The following is a 19,300-nucleotide window of genomic DNA, read 5'->3' as shown; positions in this document are numbered from 1 at the left end:
CCCAGGGGTCGTCAACCCGCGGCTCCGGAGCCGCAAGTGGCTCTTTCATCCTGTAGATTTGGAAAATAAATATTTAATTTAAATTTATTTTATTTTAGTTAGTTAGTTTAAAAAAAATAAATTCTAAGATTATGCTCTTGTAACATTAAAATGAACCGTGTTTAATTGTTTGTCGCTCAAAATATGCGTCATATTTTGTTTTTCTCAAAATCAGCTTTCCTCCGCGGTGGACAAAATACACAAGTCTCCATGTGCGAACACCTGAGACAGATTCCAAGGGACCGTCTGCAAAGTGCAAACCCCGAAAAGCGAATACAAAAAAACAGTCAATCACTTCACTGTAATACACTGTACTGTCACCTGCTCACACATCACTGATGTCCTGATAGTTATACTACAACACTTTTTTGGGAGAAATGTCTTTTTGTATAATTTTTATGATTTTTCATAATAAAAAAATCAATAACTTCACAGTGTACAGTGTAATAAAGTGGTTATTGACTGTTTTTTCACTTTTCGGGTTTTTGCACTTTGCAGACGGTCCCTTGGAATCTGTTTCTCAGCCGTCTGCACATAGAGACTTGTGTATTTTGTCCAACGCGGAGCAAAGCTGATTTTGAGGAAAAATTGGGTTTTAGCTGCCTCTCTACATTACTATGAATGAAAAGACCTCTATAAAACACCTCTATAAGAAAGAGGTGTTATATGTGTAAAAGGAGCGTTTAGCTCAGGAGTTATTGACTCGGGAAACTCCAATCTGTGAATATGAGGCCAACTTTACTTAAGTGTTAAAGTTTTGATGTCATGAATACGAAGAGGACTCAATTAGACATTGAACATTTTATTTGAAAGTAACCTTCAATCCAGCGTCTTTTTTGTTAATGTTAGTTCAAACTGTTCAAAATATTTTTGTTTGCTTGCAGAAATAAAATTTCGTTTACTCGGTAGCAGGTCATTGATTTCATAAATGCAACACACTACAGTTTTTTCTATACTTTCCATAAAGGTAAAAAAACGATATATGCAGTGTTATCTTCATTTTAGATGTCAAAAGGGTTTTGTGGCTCCCTGTGTTTTTTTTTTTCTGTCGGAAACGGGTCCAAATGGCTCTTTGGGTGTTTAAGGTTGCCGACCCCTGGCTTATCCGAACTACCTCGGGCCACGGGGAGCCTGTGCCTATCTCAGGCGTCATTGGGCATCAAGGCAGGATACACACTGGACGGGTGTGCCAACCCATCGCAGGGCACACACCAGGGCCGCCCTGCGCATAGACAGAATAGGCAAATGCTAAGGGCGCCGCCCAAGACTAGGGGCGCCCGTGCGCCCAAATTATTATTTTTATTAATATATATATATATTTTTATATTAATATATATGTATATATATTTTATTACCTGAGAAGTATTTTATTTATATATTTATTATATATATTTTATTGCTGTAAGAAAGGCAAGGAAAGCAAGGTCTCCGTAATATAGTTTTTTTTTTTATATAGTTTGCGTGTGTTTCCAAAATATTTTCAAAATAAAGAAAAACAGGACAGAGCTGTGCAGTTTGTTTCTGTGTAAGTTTATGAACAAAATGATCGGAACACAATTGTCTGTGATTCCAGGGGCACCAGGTGAAATCTTGCCTAGGGCAGCAAATTGGCCAGGGCCGGCCCTGGCACACACACACACTCACACAATCACACACTACGGACAATAATCCAGAGATGCCAATCAATCTACCATGCATGTCTTTGGACCGGGGGAGGAAACCGGAGTACCCGGAGGAAACCCCCGAGGCACGGGGAGAACATGCAAACTCCACACACAAGGTGGAGGCGGGAATCGAACCCCGACCCTGGAGGTGTGAGGCGAACATGCTAACCACTAAGCCAGAAAAAAAAATTCTATATTTCTATATTATCAATATCTTCCATACCACATTATCCAGTGATTCTAAACCTAAGCAGAATTGTTTTTGTACAAGAGACTATTGACACATTAAGCTTAGGTTTGGAGACACTGTGCAACGTGGTATCAAATTTATTGAAAAAATCCATCAAAATATTAATATAAAATATAAGAAGCCTTTAAATACAGTCTAAAGAGCCGTGTCTGAGAACCCAGAAGAAACCAACATGCACGTGGGGAGAACATGGATAAAAACTCCAGAGAGGTTTAACTAACATTACTCAAGCAGAATAGTTATATAATTTTTTTTGTTTGTTTACAGAATAAAACACATTTTAACAGAATTATTCATCAGTGCTTGATTATTTCTGTGTTTAAGTTCAACTTAAATTTTGTACTTTGAAAAAAAAAATTGTACTTTTTTTTATCACAGGCATCAGTCTCTTGATTTTATGGCGCCACCTAGTGGAGAATGTGCATCATTCAGAATTCAGACAAGATTCGACAAGATTTATTATTCATTACTAATAACTTGCAGCTTTTTATACTAACAAATAAATACTTAAAATACTAACAATTTCCATATTTACCACTGATAAGGAACGATCAGCAAAGAGTTATGAGTTGAAATAGAATTACAGACAAAAAATCTATACTGAAATCATACTAAATATGCAACACTGTAGATTTCACTGAATAACTTTACACTGTGATTAATTCTATTAATTCATGTGATTGATCAAACATTTGATTGAATTAAAGACCAAAAGATGGAAGTTATTTATTTCACATACAATTCTTGATATCTGTATTTGCACATTCTCGTGGTAGAAGTTACAAACTTTTAATTATTTTTCAATAAATATTTCTTTGTTTTTTAAGTATTGTATAATATACTAGTTCTTCCAATTTAAGGTCACCAAGCAGAAGGCCAGATGTCAAACAGCATCTTTTCTCTGTCTTTTTCTTTTGTCTCTTTGTCTGTATATTACTCATTTGCACCTATTTCCACTTTACATTAAGGCTAAGTTGAGCATAAGAAACATTTAATGGGCATCTGACATACAGCCTATTGCTACTAGGTTAAACCTAAAAATATATCTGTAATTAAAACCTTATAAAAACTGTAATTAAAAACTTTGGGTTTTTTAACTTTTGTAATGAAAGCTGCTGCTTTGTTAAAAAAAAAAAAATGTTTTCCTCATAGAAAATAATGAATTTTCCCCCAAAGCCAAATGGTCTCTCTCTCTCTCTCTCTCTCTCTCTCTTTCTCTCTCACACACACACACACACACATACACACACACACACTCACACATACACACACATACATACACATACACAAACATACACACACATACACACACTCACGCACACATACATACACACACATACACACACACACACACACACACACACACACACACACACACACACAGAGCTACTCTACTCTATGACACGTAGTGCATCTCAGTGTTCCCGTTTACATTTGGCTGCTGGGTGACAGTTACACGCTGTTTAAAACAGCAGTGACAAGTCTTCTTGAATGCCTTGCGGAAGTTGGCACCCATAAAGGCGTAGACTATGGGATTAATGCACGAGTTGCTGTAGGACATGCAGTGTGCCCATATCTTCACTTTGTATGTGTAGTAGTCCTGACGGAAGTGTGGGCTAAATGCCTGTGTCAGGATGAACAGCTGGATGGGACCCCAGCACACAATAAACAGCTGTACAATCACCAGCACCATACGGGATACTTTTGCTCTTACAGCTGCACTGCGCTCCGTCTGAATCTGGAGCTGAGAAGTCAGAAAAGAATTATTCAATATTTGACATACTTTTAAAACCCTGATGTATAAAAATTGTGCTCATAGGTCAAAGACTTAATCTAGTCTTACAGGTCCACTTTGTTTTTCATGACATAACTAGGATTGTATTCTTCTTCTTATTATTTTGATTATTATTATTATTATGAATATTACAACAGCAATATATAATGATGTTTGTCTAATCAAGCCAACATGTGCATAAATATATAGGAATACATAATTTCTTTAAATCTACTTGCTTTCCTTATATATAAATATCTGTATACTTCATAAGCATGTGTTTAAAAACTGTAAGATAGCAATCCTATTAATACATGTTGATTTTACCTGATAATTATTGTCAACAGGCTCCACAGCTGGCCGGCCCATCTGGTACAACATGACCAGATAACACACACAGATGGTCACCAGTGGGAGCAGATACACCGCCAGGAAGTTGTACAGGATGAAAGCTTTCTTGTGAGTTGTTGTGGGAAAAATCTCAGTGCAGAATACCTGAGGACCAAACCATTCTCCAGCTAACGTCCTAGTGTACAGTGGCACTGGCAGAGACACCAAGAAAGATCCTGATCAAGACACAACGAGGCAAAATGCACATGGTGTTTATTTACAGTAGTGAAGTATTTAGTACTTAAAAAAACTCAACTCTGAAACATTCGATATTTAGATTGGATTTAATCGTTCAGGTTCAGGAAGTGGAATAGTCCTGAGTAAGGAGAAAACTACAGACCTATCCAGATTCCCAGGTTCACCACAGTGGCAACTCTCGGCGTGCGACACTGCAGGGAGCGCAGCGGATACACAGTGACATACCAACGATCCACACTCATCACTGTCAGTGTTACACATGTGGCCTGTGCAGATACCTGTCACAGATATACACAGTGTTACTGGTACTGTATTAGTTACTGGTACTGTATTAGTTACTGGTATTGTATTAGTTACTGGTACTGTATTAGTTACTGGTACTGTATTAGTTACTGGTGCTGTATTAGTTACTGGTACTGTATTAGTTACTGGTATTGTATTAGTTACTGGTACTGTATTAGTTACTGGTGCTGTATTAGTTACTGGTACTGTATTAATTACTGGTATTGTATTAGTTACTGGTACTGTATTAGTTACTGGTGCTGTATTAGTTACTGGTGCTGTATTAGTTACTGGTATTGTATTAGTTACTGGTACTGTATTAGTTACTGGTACTGTATTAGTTAATGGTACTGTATTAATTACTGGTATTGTATTAGTTACTGGTACTGTATTAATTACTGGTATTGTATTAGTTACTGGTACTGTATTAGTTACTGGTACTGTATTAGTTAATGGTACTGTATTAATTACTGGTATTGTATTAGTTACTGGTACTGTATTAATTACTGGTACTGTATTAGTTACTGGTACTGTATTAGTTAATGGTACTGTATTAATTACTGGTATTGTATTAGTTACTGGTACTGTATTAATTACTGGTATTGTATTAGTTACTGGTACTGTATTAATTACTGGTACTGTATTAGTTACTGGTACTGTATTAATTACTGGTACTGTATTAGTTACTGGTGCTGTATTAGTTACTGGTATTGTATTAGTTACTGGTGCTGTATTAGTTACTGGTACTGTATTAATTACTGGTATTGTATTAGTTACTGGTACTGTATTAGTTACTGGTGCTGTATTAGTTACTGGTGCTGTATTAGTTACTGGTACTGTATTAATTACTGGTATTGTATTAGTTACTGGTACTGTATTAGTTACTGGTACTGTATTAGTTAATGGTACTGTATTAATTACTGGTATTGTATTAGTTACTGGTACTGTATTAATTACTGGTATTGTATTAGTTACTGGTACTGTATTAGTTACTGGTACTGTATTAATTAATGGTACTGTATTAATTACTGGTATAGTATTAGTTACTGGTACTGTATTAATTACTGGTATTGTATTAGTTACTGGTACTGTATTAGTTACTGGTACTGTATTAGTTAATGGTACTGTATTAATTACTGGTATTGTATTAGTTACTGGTACTGTATTAATTACTGGTATTGTATTAGTTACTGGTATTGTATTAGTTACTGGTACTGTATTAATTACTGGTATTGTATTAGTTACTGGTATTGTATTAGTTACTGGTGCTGTATTAGTTACTGGTGCTGTATTAGTTACTAGTACTATATTAGTTAATTAGTGCTCAGACTTTAACTCAGGGTTAATAATGAATCCATGTACACATGAAAAAGCGGTGCTATCCACTAAATTACATGTGGGAACCCTTCCTCTGCTCAGGGTTTAAAACTGGGTTTAAACAACAAACAAACAAAAAATAAACTAGGCTTTAGTGCAGTGTGAAAAACCACATTTATTAACCTTCAAGCTCTTTTTGGGTCAAACTTCCTCTCTCTCTCTCTCTCTCTCTCTCTCTCTTTCTCTGTCTCTCTCATTCTCTCTCTCTTCTCGCTCTCTTTTTCTCTCACACACACACAAACAAACACAAATGCTTGCTCGCTCGCTCGCTCATTCACACACACACACACACACACACACACACACACACACACACACACACACACACACACTCACTCACTCTATCTCTTTTACACACACACCCACACACAAACATTCACACAAATGCTTGCTTGCTCGCTCGTTCGTTCACACACACACTCTCTCTCTCTCTGTCTCTCTCTTTCTCTCTTACACACACACACAAACACACAAATGCTTGCTCGCTCACTCATTCACACACACGCGCACACAGACTCACTCTCTCTCTCTCTCACACAAACAAAAACACTCGCTCGCTCGCTCACACACATGCACTCTCACACACTCACTCTCTTTCACACACACACACACACACACACACACAAACACTCGCTCGCTCGCTCGCTCACATACATGCACTCACACACACTCACTCTCTTTCACACACACACACTCACACACACACACACACACACACTCACTCACTCTATCTCTTTTACACACACACCCACACACAAACATTCACACAAATGCTTGCTTGCTCGCTCGTTCACACACACTCTCTCTCTCTCTGTCTCTCTCTTTCTCTCTTACACACACACACAAACACACAAATGCTTGCTCGCTCACTCATTCACACACACGCGCACACACACTCACTCTCTCTCTCTCTCACACAAACAAAAACACTCGCTCGCTCACACACATGCACTCACACACACTCACTCTCTTTCACACACACACACTCTCTCTCTCTCTCACACACACACACACACACACACACAAACACTCACACAAACACTCGCTCGCTCACTCGCTCACATACATGCACTCACACACACTCACTCTCTTTCACACACACACACACTCACTCATTCTCTCTTCTCTCTCTCTGTCTCTCTCTCTCTGTCTCTTTTTCTCGTACACACACACACACACAAACATTCACACAAATGCTTCGTTCAAACACACTCACTCGCTCTCTCTATCTATCTCTCTCTTTCTCTCTTACACACACACAAACACACACGCTCTCTCTCTCTCTCTCTCTCTAATACAAACACTTGCTCGCTCGCTCACACATGCACTCACACACACTCACTCTCTTTCACACACACTCTCTCTCTCTCACACACACACAAACACTCACACAAACACACACTCGCTCTCTTTCACACACACACATACTCACACACTCGCTCGCTCGCTCTCACACACACACTCACACACTCTCTCTCTCTCTTTCTCTCTCAAGCTCAGCCATCCATGAGAAAAAACAAAACAAAAAAAAATTCATCAGACCAGGTCATCATTTTCAAATGCTCCATGGTCCAGTTCTGATGCTCACTCACATGCCTATTGCCTTAGGCACACATGACTCTGTCATTGTTTCAATGTTTGTTCTTCGTTGGAGCCTTTTTGATAGTTAATATCTTCTGCGTACCAGAAACACCTCACAAGACCTGCTGTTTTGGAAATGTTCTGACCGAGTCAACTAACCATTTGGAGTCGTCTAGCCCTTGTCACAGTTGCTCAGCTCCTTACACACTCTTGACAGCCATTAAAACAAGATAATCACTGTTATTCACTTCACCTGTCAGTGGAAAGCTCATCAGCGTATATATGTACACTGTATAAAAAAACATAATAATATGTAGACATTTAACAAGTTTGCACAGATGTTCATTTGCACAGATGTTCCTTCTTAATCACAAGTAACAGAAATTGACAAATTGTGAACTTTGCAGGGAAAAATTAATCATGTAAACACAGGCGCAGCTTAAAACATCATGGAAAACCTGATTTCAAATAATTTGCCTTATTCTTTGGATTTCTCTCTTGTTTCAAATAATCAGCAATACACATTAGCATTTTAGAACAAACACAAATTGCAATAAAAATGCAATTAAATGTTTAAATACTAAAAACACTCACTGGCCACTTTATTGGGAACATCTATTTAATGAGTGTATTCATCATTTCAAAGATGTTTGCAGTAACACGTGGCATATGACCCGAGTCATTTTTTGTTTGAAACAACAAATCATTTTTACAAAGAACCGTGTTGGATATTTACTAACAGTATCACAGCTAATTAGGAATGCATCAGGACAGAGACTGACCTGTTGAATGTAGCTGACAAATTTACACATGAAATTTCCAAAGATCCAGCTTGGTAATGGATAAAGCACAGCAGTGAAAGGCACACAGCAAACCAGAAAGGTGATGTCCGTCATCGCCAGGTTAGCTGTAGACGAAATACATTTACAACTTCATATTATTTAGGCTTAGGTTTAGATTACACGCACAAGGAACAGCACTACAGCAACTACATTGCATTAAACTCCAGTGAACAGCCTAAAAATTAACCATGGCAAACTGTTCGCTGGTGTCCAAATAACTTGAAACCATTTAACATTTAAACCATATAAACCAGTATCCTGAACTTAAAAAAAAAAAAAATTATTTAAGATAAAAAATGTTTATTTATTTATTTATTGTTTGTATTTTTTTTTATTATACATGGACCCTATTAATATATACTTTTGTTTATTTGAAAATTAATAAGACAAATTTAATTAATATGCATTTTAAAGCATCTGGATTTGTGTGTGTGTGTGTGTGTGTGTGTGTGTGTGATTGTTATTGGAAAGTTCCTGAAAAAAAGGAAAAGTATTTCAGCTATTCATCAACATTTTCATGCATACCTTTGTACGGGATATTTCTGTATATTTCTGTAGATTTCTGTAGATTTCTTTATATATATATTTAGACTTAGACCTGAATAGGAACATAAATGGATTCCATAAATAAATCCAGTAGAAGTGGTCCAACATGATATTTATATTTGTCCTCTAATACAATTTCTACAGGAATCTTAGAGAAATTATTCCAAAATATTATGGAAATTCAATTTAGGATCCAGTAGAAGTTTAGGATTTTCTGAAACTGATAAGAATTTAAGTGTTAAATATGTCAAAATAATAGAAAGAAAGAAAGAAAGAAAGAAAGAAAGAAAGAAAGAAAGAAAGAAAGAAAGGAAGAAAAATGAAGGAAAGAAAAATGAAAGAAAGAAAGAAAGAATAAAAGAAAGAAAGAAAGAAAGAAAGAAAGAAAGAAAGAAAGAAAGAAAGAAAGAAAAATTCATTCATTCATTCATTCCTTTTCTACTGCTTATCCGAACTACCTCGGGTCACGGGGAGCCTGTGCCTATCTCAGGCGTCATCGGGCATCAAGGCAGGATACACCCTGGACGGAGTGCCAACCCATCACAGGGCACAAGAAAGAAAAATGAAGGAAAGAAAGAAAGAAAGAAAGAAAAAGAAAGAAAGAAAGAAAGAAAGAAAGAAAGAAAGAAAGAAAGAAAGAAAAAAAGAAAGAAAGAAAGAAAAAGAAAGAAAGAAAGAAAGAAAGAAAGAAAGAAAGAAAGAAAGAAAGAAAGAAAGAAAGAAAGAAAGAAAGAAAGAAAGAAAGAAAGAAAGAAAGAAAGAAAGAAAGAAAGAAAGAAAGAAAGAAAAAAGAAAGAAAGAAAGAAAGAAAGAAAGAAAGAAAGAAAGAAAGAAAAAGAAAGAAAGAAATAAAGAAAGAAAGAAGGAAAGAAAGAAAGAAACTAACTAACTCACCTATATATATGTTTGTCGCTGTCCACATTTTCCTGTGATTACAGATCACGTGCAGAACCAGTGCGTTACCCAACAGTCCCAGCAGCATGATGATGATGAAGACCAGCGGCACGAGCCAGGCGTCCACCAGGTGAGGAACCGCGGGCTCGAGCGCGTCTTCCTCACAAACACTCGGAGGGAAACAAGACTCGTTACTAGAGTTCACCGAACCGTCCATTGTAGATTTGTACTGTGAGGAAAGTGCTGTACCAACTGCTACAGCGTTGTAATCACCGTCATGTCCCCTGGCGCTTGTGTCTCTGTGGCGCGAGCGCGGATCTGAGGATGCCAAACGAATCGTTTTGATGATTCGAATCTTTTAGTTTGATTTTGATTCATTCAGTTCGGCACATCAGCTTTGTCTTGATAAATTGAGCAGTACAAATAAGCACAATACATTCATTTATTAGGAATTACACTGATACCCACTAGAAACTCCATGGATTTCATTAGATCTTTGGAAACATTCTTTTGAGATTCTGATCCATGTTATGATTGTATCCTGCAATTCCTGCAGATTTTTCTCAGGTGTACCTTCATGCTGTGAATCTCCTGGTCTACTACATCCTAAAGGATTCAGATCCCTTGACTGGTGAGATCACTGAAGATCACTGAACTCATTGTCGTGTTTGTGAAACCAGTATGAGATGACTTTTGCTTTGTGACATGGTGCGTTATCATGCTGGAAGGGATGTATACACACACACACACATCGACTGTATGGACTGCACAAACACCATATACACACACTTCCAATATACATCCATCAAACTGTTTACATGCTGTTTTACACACTGTTTTTTGATCTTTGCACATCAAATCTCACATTTCAGTCGATTGCTGTTTTGCACAATACTTTACAATACCTCATGTAACTGCTGCTATAATACTAGCGTGTTCATTTCAGTATTTCTGCACACGCAATATTGTTGAACATACAGTATACTGGTCTGTGCTGTTTCTGTCTTCTTGTCTTTTGTGTATTGTCTTGTATTTTTTGTTTGCCCTGCACTGTCTTGTTGTCTCTTGTCCTAAACTGTCTTGTCTGTCTTGTTGTCTTTTGTCCTGCACTGTTTGGACCAGGTTGCACAGATGCACTTTATGTATCTAGGACTAACTTTCTTAAGTCCTTATCTCCGTCTTTGTTCTATGTAGCACCATGATCCTGGAGAAACATCTCATTTCACTGTGTACTGCAACAGCTATATATGGTTGAAATGACAATAAAAACTTCTTGACTTGTACACAAACAATCATCAAGAAAACCTTCCCCGCACCATTACACTATTGGACTGCTGACACAAGGCATGTTGTGTCCATGGATTCATGTTGTTGCTCCAAATTACACAATTACATTTACGGCATTTGACAGACACCCTTATCCAGAGCGACAGGGCTTTTAATTCTTGATGAATACATTGATACTTGTTCACTAGGTTACAGGCTTATGACAGCATCTACCTAAAACTCTGTACAAGTTTTTTTTTTTTTTTTTAAATATAGTAAGTATTTCAGAAAGATGAAGGTCTTCACCCGTGGTTTGAAGACGGTCAGTGACTCACTCGGATGTTCTGATATCTAGGGGAGGTTTATTCCACCACCTCTGTGCCAGAACATAAAAGAGTCTTGCTGTATGCCAACCTCTTACCATGAGAGATGGTGGGATTCGAAGCCTATCATGTGTGCCTCAAATTCTGACCCTATAAGCAAAAATCAAGATTCATCAGACCAGGCTACGTTTTTTCCAGTCTTCAACTTTCCTTCAAGTTTTGGTGGGTCTGTGCTTACTGCAGCATCATAATTCTGTTCTTGGCTGACAGAAGGGGAAACTGATGCAGTCTATACATGCTGAGATGCTTTTCTGCTCACCACAGATGTAAACACTGATTATATGAGTTAAATGAATCCTTTATATCAGCTTGAATCTGGCCATTTTCTTTTGACCGCTCTCTTCAAGGCGTTTCCACCCACAGAACTCACTCAATGTCTTTTTTTTTTTTTCAATGTCAATGTTTTTTTTTTTTTGCACCATTCTGCATTTTGTTTGAAATTCTCAGGATGTCAGCAGTGTCTGAACCGATCGGTTCATCTAGATGTGAACACGAACTCAAACACTTGACCGGTTTCTGCAGGATTTCATGCTTTGCACTGCTGAAACACAATTGACTGCATGAATGATTCCTAATAAATTGATCTATAAGTGCATGATACTACAGGATGAATACACATTTTACAGTTCTTAAATTACAACCTATAATTAAGACTAAGACTATAATGCAGTGTTTCAAGGCTTCACAGCTTGTACCGGTCCAAGTCATGCAAAAGTATTTATTTTTTCTTATGAAATAAAATTTGAGGTCTTAATCCAGCAAGTAATTTCATGTAATAAACAGACTTAGCCACTACATGGCTACCATGAGTGTTTATAATAAAGACATCATATTCAAGAATGTTTTGACTGAGATTTTATTCAAATGTAGGTACAGACATTCATGGCTTGCACCTATCACACAATGGTCATATAAATAGGAAACACGTTTGACACTTTTGACATTTGCTTACTTGTCGCACAACTAAAGAAGCACGCTTGAGCATCCTATGGTTTATAGTGAATGTGCTAACTACATCTACACACAGTGGAGTCCAAAGGTCTGAGAGCACTAGTGAAACTGAATCATTAAATAAAACAATCTTCAATACAAATTATATTAATAACATCAGCTTGAGTGAAAAGTAAAATCTCTGAAATATTGACATTAATATCTTAGTATTTGGTTTGTTCTATTTTTTGCTTTGATCGTACAGTACACTGAAACGAACGTGGACTCCGCAAGTTGTCTTAAATCCTTACGATCCATTTAAGATCAAATGGTAGTAGAGTTAAAAAAATCTGACCTTTCGTACGAAGCGATGATCGATATCACAAACTTGTTCCATTCAAATAGCGACCTAGAAATAGTGCAGAATCTTGACTATTAAATATTCAAGATATTGAGTGATTCCTTTCTTTGTTTTCAAATATTTCAGAATTCTGAATTTAAATAGGAAAAAAAAAATGTCCTGGTTTTCAATACGGTCTCAGACTTTTAGACCTCACATTTATACAATATATTAGATTTGTATAGAATTAAAAAAAAAATAACAAGTGTAGATATTCTACAAAAGGCCCCGAAGCCAAGCATTTACATCTAAAGAAACATATGGAAAAGTTGGCTTCGTATGAATTAAAAGATGTTCGATGTGTACAGAAATCCACATTCGTGAGGTTCGGTGCCGTGAAAACAAGCATCCATACCCACATACAATTTGGTTTGCAACACTGATCCCCTCTCCAGATTCTTTGTATTCACAATGTAAGCCACAACGACGTTTTCTCTATGAAAGTATAACAATGAGAATAAAGAGGGAGAAAAAAAAAAAAATAAACACTGACAAACTTGCAAAGTGTAAGGCATAGTCATAAGTGCAAGTTGGTTTGGCTTTTGTCAATTTCATGACAGAGTGAGAATAGGGCAAAGAACATTAACAAGTCTACTGATGTCACATGCCTTGGAGGCTTCCTTACCTTTAACTAGAACTTCACTGATGTGTGTATGATCCGTACCAAATGAGGAACCTACATTCGATTTTTTTTTTATCATTTCTGTAAACTGTTGTGTGAAGTCATGCAGGATTCTTAAATGACTATAATAACTACAATCGAAGAATAATGTAAAAAAAATTTTAAAAAAAAGCACAAAGCACATACGCCAAAGGTTTGGATTACGGAGCCATCGCTACGGTTTCTAACGTGAATGTGAGCGTACTTCTAAGATTAAGATTCAGTTATTAAAGCATTATACATGGCAGTTATCCATCGGTTTGCTTTGTATGGACAGTGAGTAAGGAAATAAAACTGCAAGTACTACACGTCATTACAACATTCTTTTTTCGACATTTCATCGACTCCAAAAGGATTTTCTACGACGTCTACGTTTAAAGCCTCGGCTGCTCACGCCGTTACGTCCGAAAAGCTAAAACTCTCTAAATGAATCACGATTAGTTTGAACAATTCCCTCCACCTGAATAAGCTTGAGCGAGGAGAAACGCTACAGTAAGAAGACAGGTTTGATTACGCTAAAGTCTATCAGCTGTGTCACTGTTGCAGAAAGAGTTACTTCAATATGCTATCAGCGAGGCATTAACTAACACTCCTTTTTTTTCTAATCATGCAAGATTTACACAGGATTTCCTAGCCAGAATGTACAAAACATTGCTACCAAATAGTGCTTTTAAAAAAGCATCACGGAAAACAGAATCAATTCATTTCGTCATGTGTTCTTTTGTAGTAAATGTCTATCGTTCAAATTTACTGGTAGCACCTATATAAAAGCCCTTTGGACAAATCGGTACGTCGGCCAGGACAACGTTCTGAATTTAGACTGTATTGATGTGCTTTCAAGTTCTAGTATTTAAAGTTCAAGTAAACTAGTGCATGAGTCTATTAAAGAACATGGTGGCACTCTAAAACACACCGGACGGTTATTTAAAGCTGCTTGTACGAGTCGTACTGGCCGGTTTAGGTGGCAGTGAGGGGGATGGTTTCCTCCTCTCAGCTCCTCTGCTCCAAATAAGCAGAGAGCAATGGTGAAGGAGGGAGAAACTCCTCTTGCTTGTTCACGACCTTTGTCTGTCGTGATCCGTTACAGTCAGTGCCTGTGAAATAAGACAAGTCGGTATGCTATTGTTACGTCTATTAAACCATGCCATCCAAGGCAGATGTGACACTAGATCTTTTGTGGAAAAGTCTGGTAAACATGATCTTAGCAAAACTCAGTGTTATGAAAAGACTTAGAGCTTCAAAGTTCCAGATTTAAGTTTCTGAGATTCTCAGTTTATAGCTAGTATATACTAGCTGGAGAAATACACAAATGTTTGATGGACTTACTGGCTGAGGCAAGGTCCATGTATTGGCAAATAGCATGAAGCAACAGTCTCTCAAAACTAGTGAGAACAAACATGTTTTGAATTAAAAACACTGAATTGACGCAATTGTTAAATTTTTTTCCTCCATAAAATACAATAAACTGTTACTGAGCACTAACACTAATGTTTGGGGAAAAAAATAAACAAACAAGCAAAAGAAATACCTACCTGTTGCTAAGTTCGGCGACATATATAGATTGTGGGTGAGCTTCAAAAAAGGACAGCAGGTCACTCTCCAGAATCTCCAACGTTGTCTTTAAGGGGACAGATTAAAGAGTGTGAATAATATGAGTACGGGGAACAGGATATTGTTATTATATGTACAGTAATGTGTAATTTGGTCTGACCTTTGGAACGTGTTTGCGTTTCAATGTTGCACGCAACTTCCGATCAATTCTTTTGAAGCATTCCTGAGCGCTGAAGGCTGGGTTCACTGATGGGGGGAAAAGAAAATTGCTGACTACCACAATAAATAGTTAAAGGCCTTACATATAGGGCCTTGCTCCAGGTTCTGGTAAAATGGCTTTCTGGCCTAGCACAATCGTTAACTGCTGAGCTAACGCTAAGCCTCGACATAAAAGTTTTTGTTTGCAATTTGTGTCGATTTATTCATGTGAATGGGTGAGGAGTGAGTGAAGCCTCACACTCTCTCTGGTCTTTTGGGGCCTTGCTAGAGTTATTCTGTTTTGTCTCTTCATCCAGCAGGGCCAACATTTTCTCCTGTTCTTCTCCTGTACGGTTCATGAAGTCACTCCAGTACTGAGAGAGATGGGGAAAGGCTATTTTAAAGATACTACAACATTTCAATTGAATCAGTGGAACAGACTGTTGTACCTCCACGTAATTCCCATTGGTGCACGCTTCAGTGAAAATGGAAGGTGAGGCCGTCTCTTGTGCTTCCGTCTCATCTTTGGAACACTCGTCCCGCTCCAAGAGATTATGCAGGTAGCGAGCTATTCATAACATTTATAATACAGAATAGATCATTTTTAATAGCTTTAATAGGACACAGCGTAGCTCATAGTTTAATCGACCGGAACATTTCAGGACAAGTAATTAAACTATGCCTACAATTGTTATAAAGCCAGTGCTTGCACTACTGCAAAGATTCAACAAACTAAATTAGATTTTAGATTACAATAGCACTTACTGTTCTCCTGTCTTCTCAAACTTTTTTTCCCCTTGGCTTTGGGCGTAAGGTCAGAGTTCCGTATGGCTTGGCTTATAAAGAACTGCTTCCTTTTGCCTGGAGACACGCGTTTGGCAGGAGAGCTGGGCAGTGAGGAGCAGCGTTCTTCTATCAGGCTAAGAAGTACAGAAAAACCCCAGTCAAGAAAAACATCAGTCTAGTTATTTAGAGAAGCTTAAATGAAGTAAGACTTGTTTGTTTGTTTGTTATTTGTAATGCCATATCAGCAGCAATGGCTATATTCATGGCAGCATCAACATTATAATATAATACTACTACTACTACTACTAATAATAATAATAATAACAACAACAATACAACAAATGATTACAATATCATTTTCATACATCTACAGTTAAAGCCATAGATATATAGCAATAATGATAACGTTAAAGAAACAACAAACACTGTTTTTTCTACATTATCTACCTATTAATATCAGCCTTGTCTCCTGCCACAGAAAAGTGGCTTGTTGCTATGCAACACAGAAACTCTACGGTTATCTAGAATGAAAAAGATTTGGTTTTGATTTGGAAAACAGCTCATATACAAGGACAACTGAGATTAGGTTCTCTGAACACTGACACTGTGATTACTTACAAAATGAAACATACGGATAATGTTTATACCTCAAAAAACTAGTATACAGGCTAGTCTTTGCACTCTTCTTTAACACAACGATGGACTGGTATTTTGCAGGAATATAAATATCAATAAATAAATATGAAATTAATCTCCTTACAGCTTAAGAGAATCAGCAATCAGGTTGATTTCATTTCTCCTTAGGAGGAACTTCACATTCTGGGTAGAATGCAGTCAACATGGGACCGCACTACATCCTCCAACATCAGGACAAACCAGGGACTTATGAAAAGATCCTGTTTGTGGACTTCAGCTCTGCCTTCAACACCATCATCCCAGGTACCCTCCTGAATAAACTGACACAGCTCTCTGTACCCACCTCCATCTGTCAGTGGATCACCAGCTTCCTGACAGACAGGCAGCAGTGAGTGAGGCTGTAAAAACTCACATCCAACACCCACACCATCAGCACTGGAGCTCCTCAGGGCTGCATTCTCTCCCCACTGCTTTTCTCTCCCTACACAAATGACTGCACCTCTAAACACCCCTCTGTCAAGCTCCTGAAATTTGCAGATGACACTACAGTCGTCAGCCTCATCTAGGACGGAGACATGTCTGCATACAGACAAGAAGTTGAGCAGCTGGCTGTCTGATACTTTAGGAGAAACCCTCCTGCTCTCAAAGTGACCTTTTTTGCCATAGACACCCTTTATAAAATTTAAAGGTTTATAACTCAGCAAGCTTTCCCAATATCTACACCAAACTTGGCCAGCTTCTTTAGGTTGATACTCTGGACAAAGTTTTAAATTGGTGTACCGACTGACCTTTCGGTTTTCCCGCAGCCCCGCCCCAAATATACGCAAAATGAAAAAAATTACCACAATATGGACATGTGACATATCAAAACACTCAGCACAACGAGGGGAATTGCGTCACGGGTACTCGGGTGACATCACATGCTCATATCCAAGTATTGGCACCCTAGAGCCCAGACCTTTGGGAATGTTTGCTCCGACAATCCAAGGTCAAACTTTGTCATGACAAAATTTACAAATCTAATTCATTCTGTAATTCATTCTCCATCTCTAAATACTGCCTCTTTCTCAAGTACTATGTAAATACATAAATCCTTTATAAAGTTGATTCTGATTCTGATTCCGATTCTGAGCAATCAGAGGTCCATGTATTTATATTTAAGGTGTAGAGTTTAAAATTCAAATATTAAGGCATAGAGATGTGTCATGATCACATGGACTTTTAATTTATAAATAATTAATCTTTTTCTGGGGAGTTTTTTTATTTGTTGTTATGGGCATTTTAAGTCTGTTTATTACCACAGCCATGGTTGTAAGGGTGTATTTATAGCTCTATGTAACTAGGGCTCAGACTACACACTGAGTTATAATTTTACGACGTTTGGCTTTAAAATAATCATGTAATCGCTAAAATAAATGAGTTTATCTTCAAGGTTAGATTAGAAAACCTAAAGCTAGCTATTAATAAACAAGCTGAAGATGAGGAAACGCCTTGATTTGCTTTCTTCTGTTGCTTTTCCATAGATCTTACAACTAATGTTCAATTTAACTAACAGACTCTTTTTTTTTTCCATATGAAATAAATTGCCTGGCTTTCAATCCTCCGACCCATACACATATTTTAACAATAAATAATCTATTAAAAATACAAAAATTAAACATATTCAATCGTAAGCTAGCTCATTATCATAGCAGCTTTCTAAATGACGGTATTTTATAAAGCACACAAATGACAGCAGTAAACCTTCTTTGCTTTTTCTTCCATTTATTATACTTTAACTTAAGCAGCAAACACACCTATAATATATAATATACATTTATATAATTTAATGATCTATCTACGAAGCTTATTGGTAGAGAAGCTAACGGCTGCTAGGTTGGTGTTAGCCATGTAGCTAACTAACGACATCGACGAATAGTGATAAAAAAAAACAAAAAAACAAAGCCGGTTACTCACATTATATCGTGTTCTTCATTGTTACTGTTAAGTACAACCATCTCGAAAGACACAACGAAATTAAATTGAATTAAATGTTAAATTGAGCCTTATGGTCAAAAGCCGCCTTGAAGGCTAACTAGCTGATCAAAACAGACCAACGGGTTGCCAGATATAGCAATATGCGAGCAACTGTGACAGACCAACAGTGTGAGATGTAAACTATAATACTTACTGACCTACTCCACCTATTTTGTTCAAGCATATTGATTGTGTACATTCAGATAATTGAACTAATAACGTATTCAATTCAATGATTTAGACGAGAAATCATATATATATATATATATATATATATATATATATATATATATATATATATATATATATATATATATATATTTATGATTTCTCGTCTAAATCATTTCCTGCTTTGACACCTGGTCCTTTTATTCCAGTTTATTGATCACTTAATTAAAATGGTTCAATGCTGCATTTGTGTAGACTTTGCTTCCTTTCTCCTGCGCTTAGGTCATCGATCCACAAGGACTTTGGCATGTTCTCCCCTTGTCTTCATGGGTTTCCTCCAAGTTCTCCAGTGACTTCATGAAAACATACTAGGTAGCTTGGTTCATGGATGGATGTTCCTTTCTACAAGCACTTATTAGATAGCCTTCCAGCTTGACCATCATGAATTGCAATTTGGTCACACTATGC

At 37.2% G+C, this 19,300-nt stretch overlaps 2 protein-coding genes across 3 annotated transcripts; both read right to left on the bottom strand.

Moving 5' to 3' along the window:
• Positions 1 to 3,314: 3,314 nt before the first annotated feature.
• On the bottom strand, positions 3,315 to 10,199 carry LOC132841764 (G-protein coupled receptor 54-like). Its single transcript, XM_060864282.1, has 5 exons — positions 9,838 to 10,199; positions 8,338 to 8,462; positions 4,458 to 4,593; positions 4,055 to 4,293; positions 3,315 to 3,697 (listed from the first exon to the last, which is right to left on the bottom strand). The coding sequence occupies exons 1-5, from the start codon at positions 10,052 to 10,054 to the stop codon at positions 3,350 to 3,352; spliced, it is 1,065 nt and encodes a 354-aa protein (XP_060720265.1). The 5' UTR covers positions 10,055 to 10,199; the 3' UTR covers positions 3,315 to 3,349.
• A 2,127-nt stretch (positions 10,200 to 12,326) lies between these two features.
• On the bottom strand, positions 12,327 to 18,765 carry r3hdm4 (R3H domain containing 4). Of its 2 annotated transcripts, XM_060878128.1 has the most exons (8): positions 18,605 to 18,765; positions 15,992 to 16,146; positions 15,676 to 15,794; positions 15,486 to 15,600; positions 15,189 to 15,274; positions 15,010 to 15,095; positions 14,804 to 14,859; positions 12,327 to 14,571 (listed from the first exon to the last, which is right to left on the bottom strand). In XM_060878128.1, exons 1-8 carry the CDS (start codon positions 18,643 to 18,645, stop codon positions 14,468 to 14,470), a joined length of 762 nt encoding a protein of 253 aa, XP_060734111.1. In that variant the 5' UTR covers positions 18,646 to 18,765; the 3' UTR covers positions 12,327 to 14,467. The 2 variants fall into 2 exon arrangements, with proteins under 2 accessions (XP_060734111.1, XP_060734101.1); XM_060878118.1 differs by having other exon boundaries at positions 15,486 to 15,794.
• Positions 18,766 to 19,300: the final 535 nt, after the last annotated feature.

This window comes from Tachysurus vachellii, chromosome 1 (assembly GCF_030014155.1).
Source record: "Tachysurus vachellii isolate PV-2020 chromosome 1, HZAU_Pvac_v1, whole genome shotgun sequence".
NCBI classification, from domain to species: Eukaryota; Metazoa; Chordata; class Actinopteri; order Siluriformes; family Bagridae; genus Tachysurus; species Tachysurus vachellii.
Note: the sequence above shows the minus strand (reverse complement) of the source record. Positions and strands in the feature narration are given on the sequence as shown.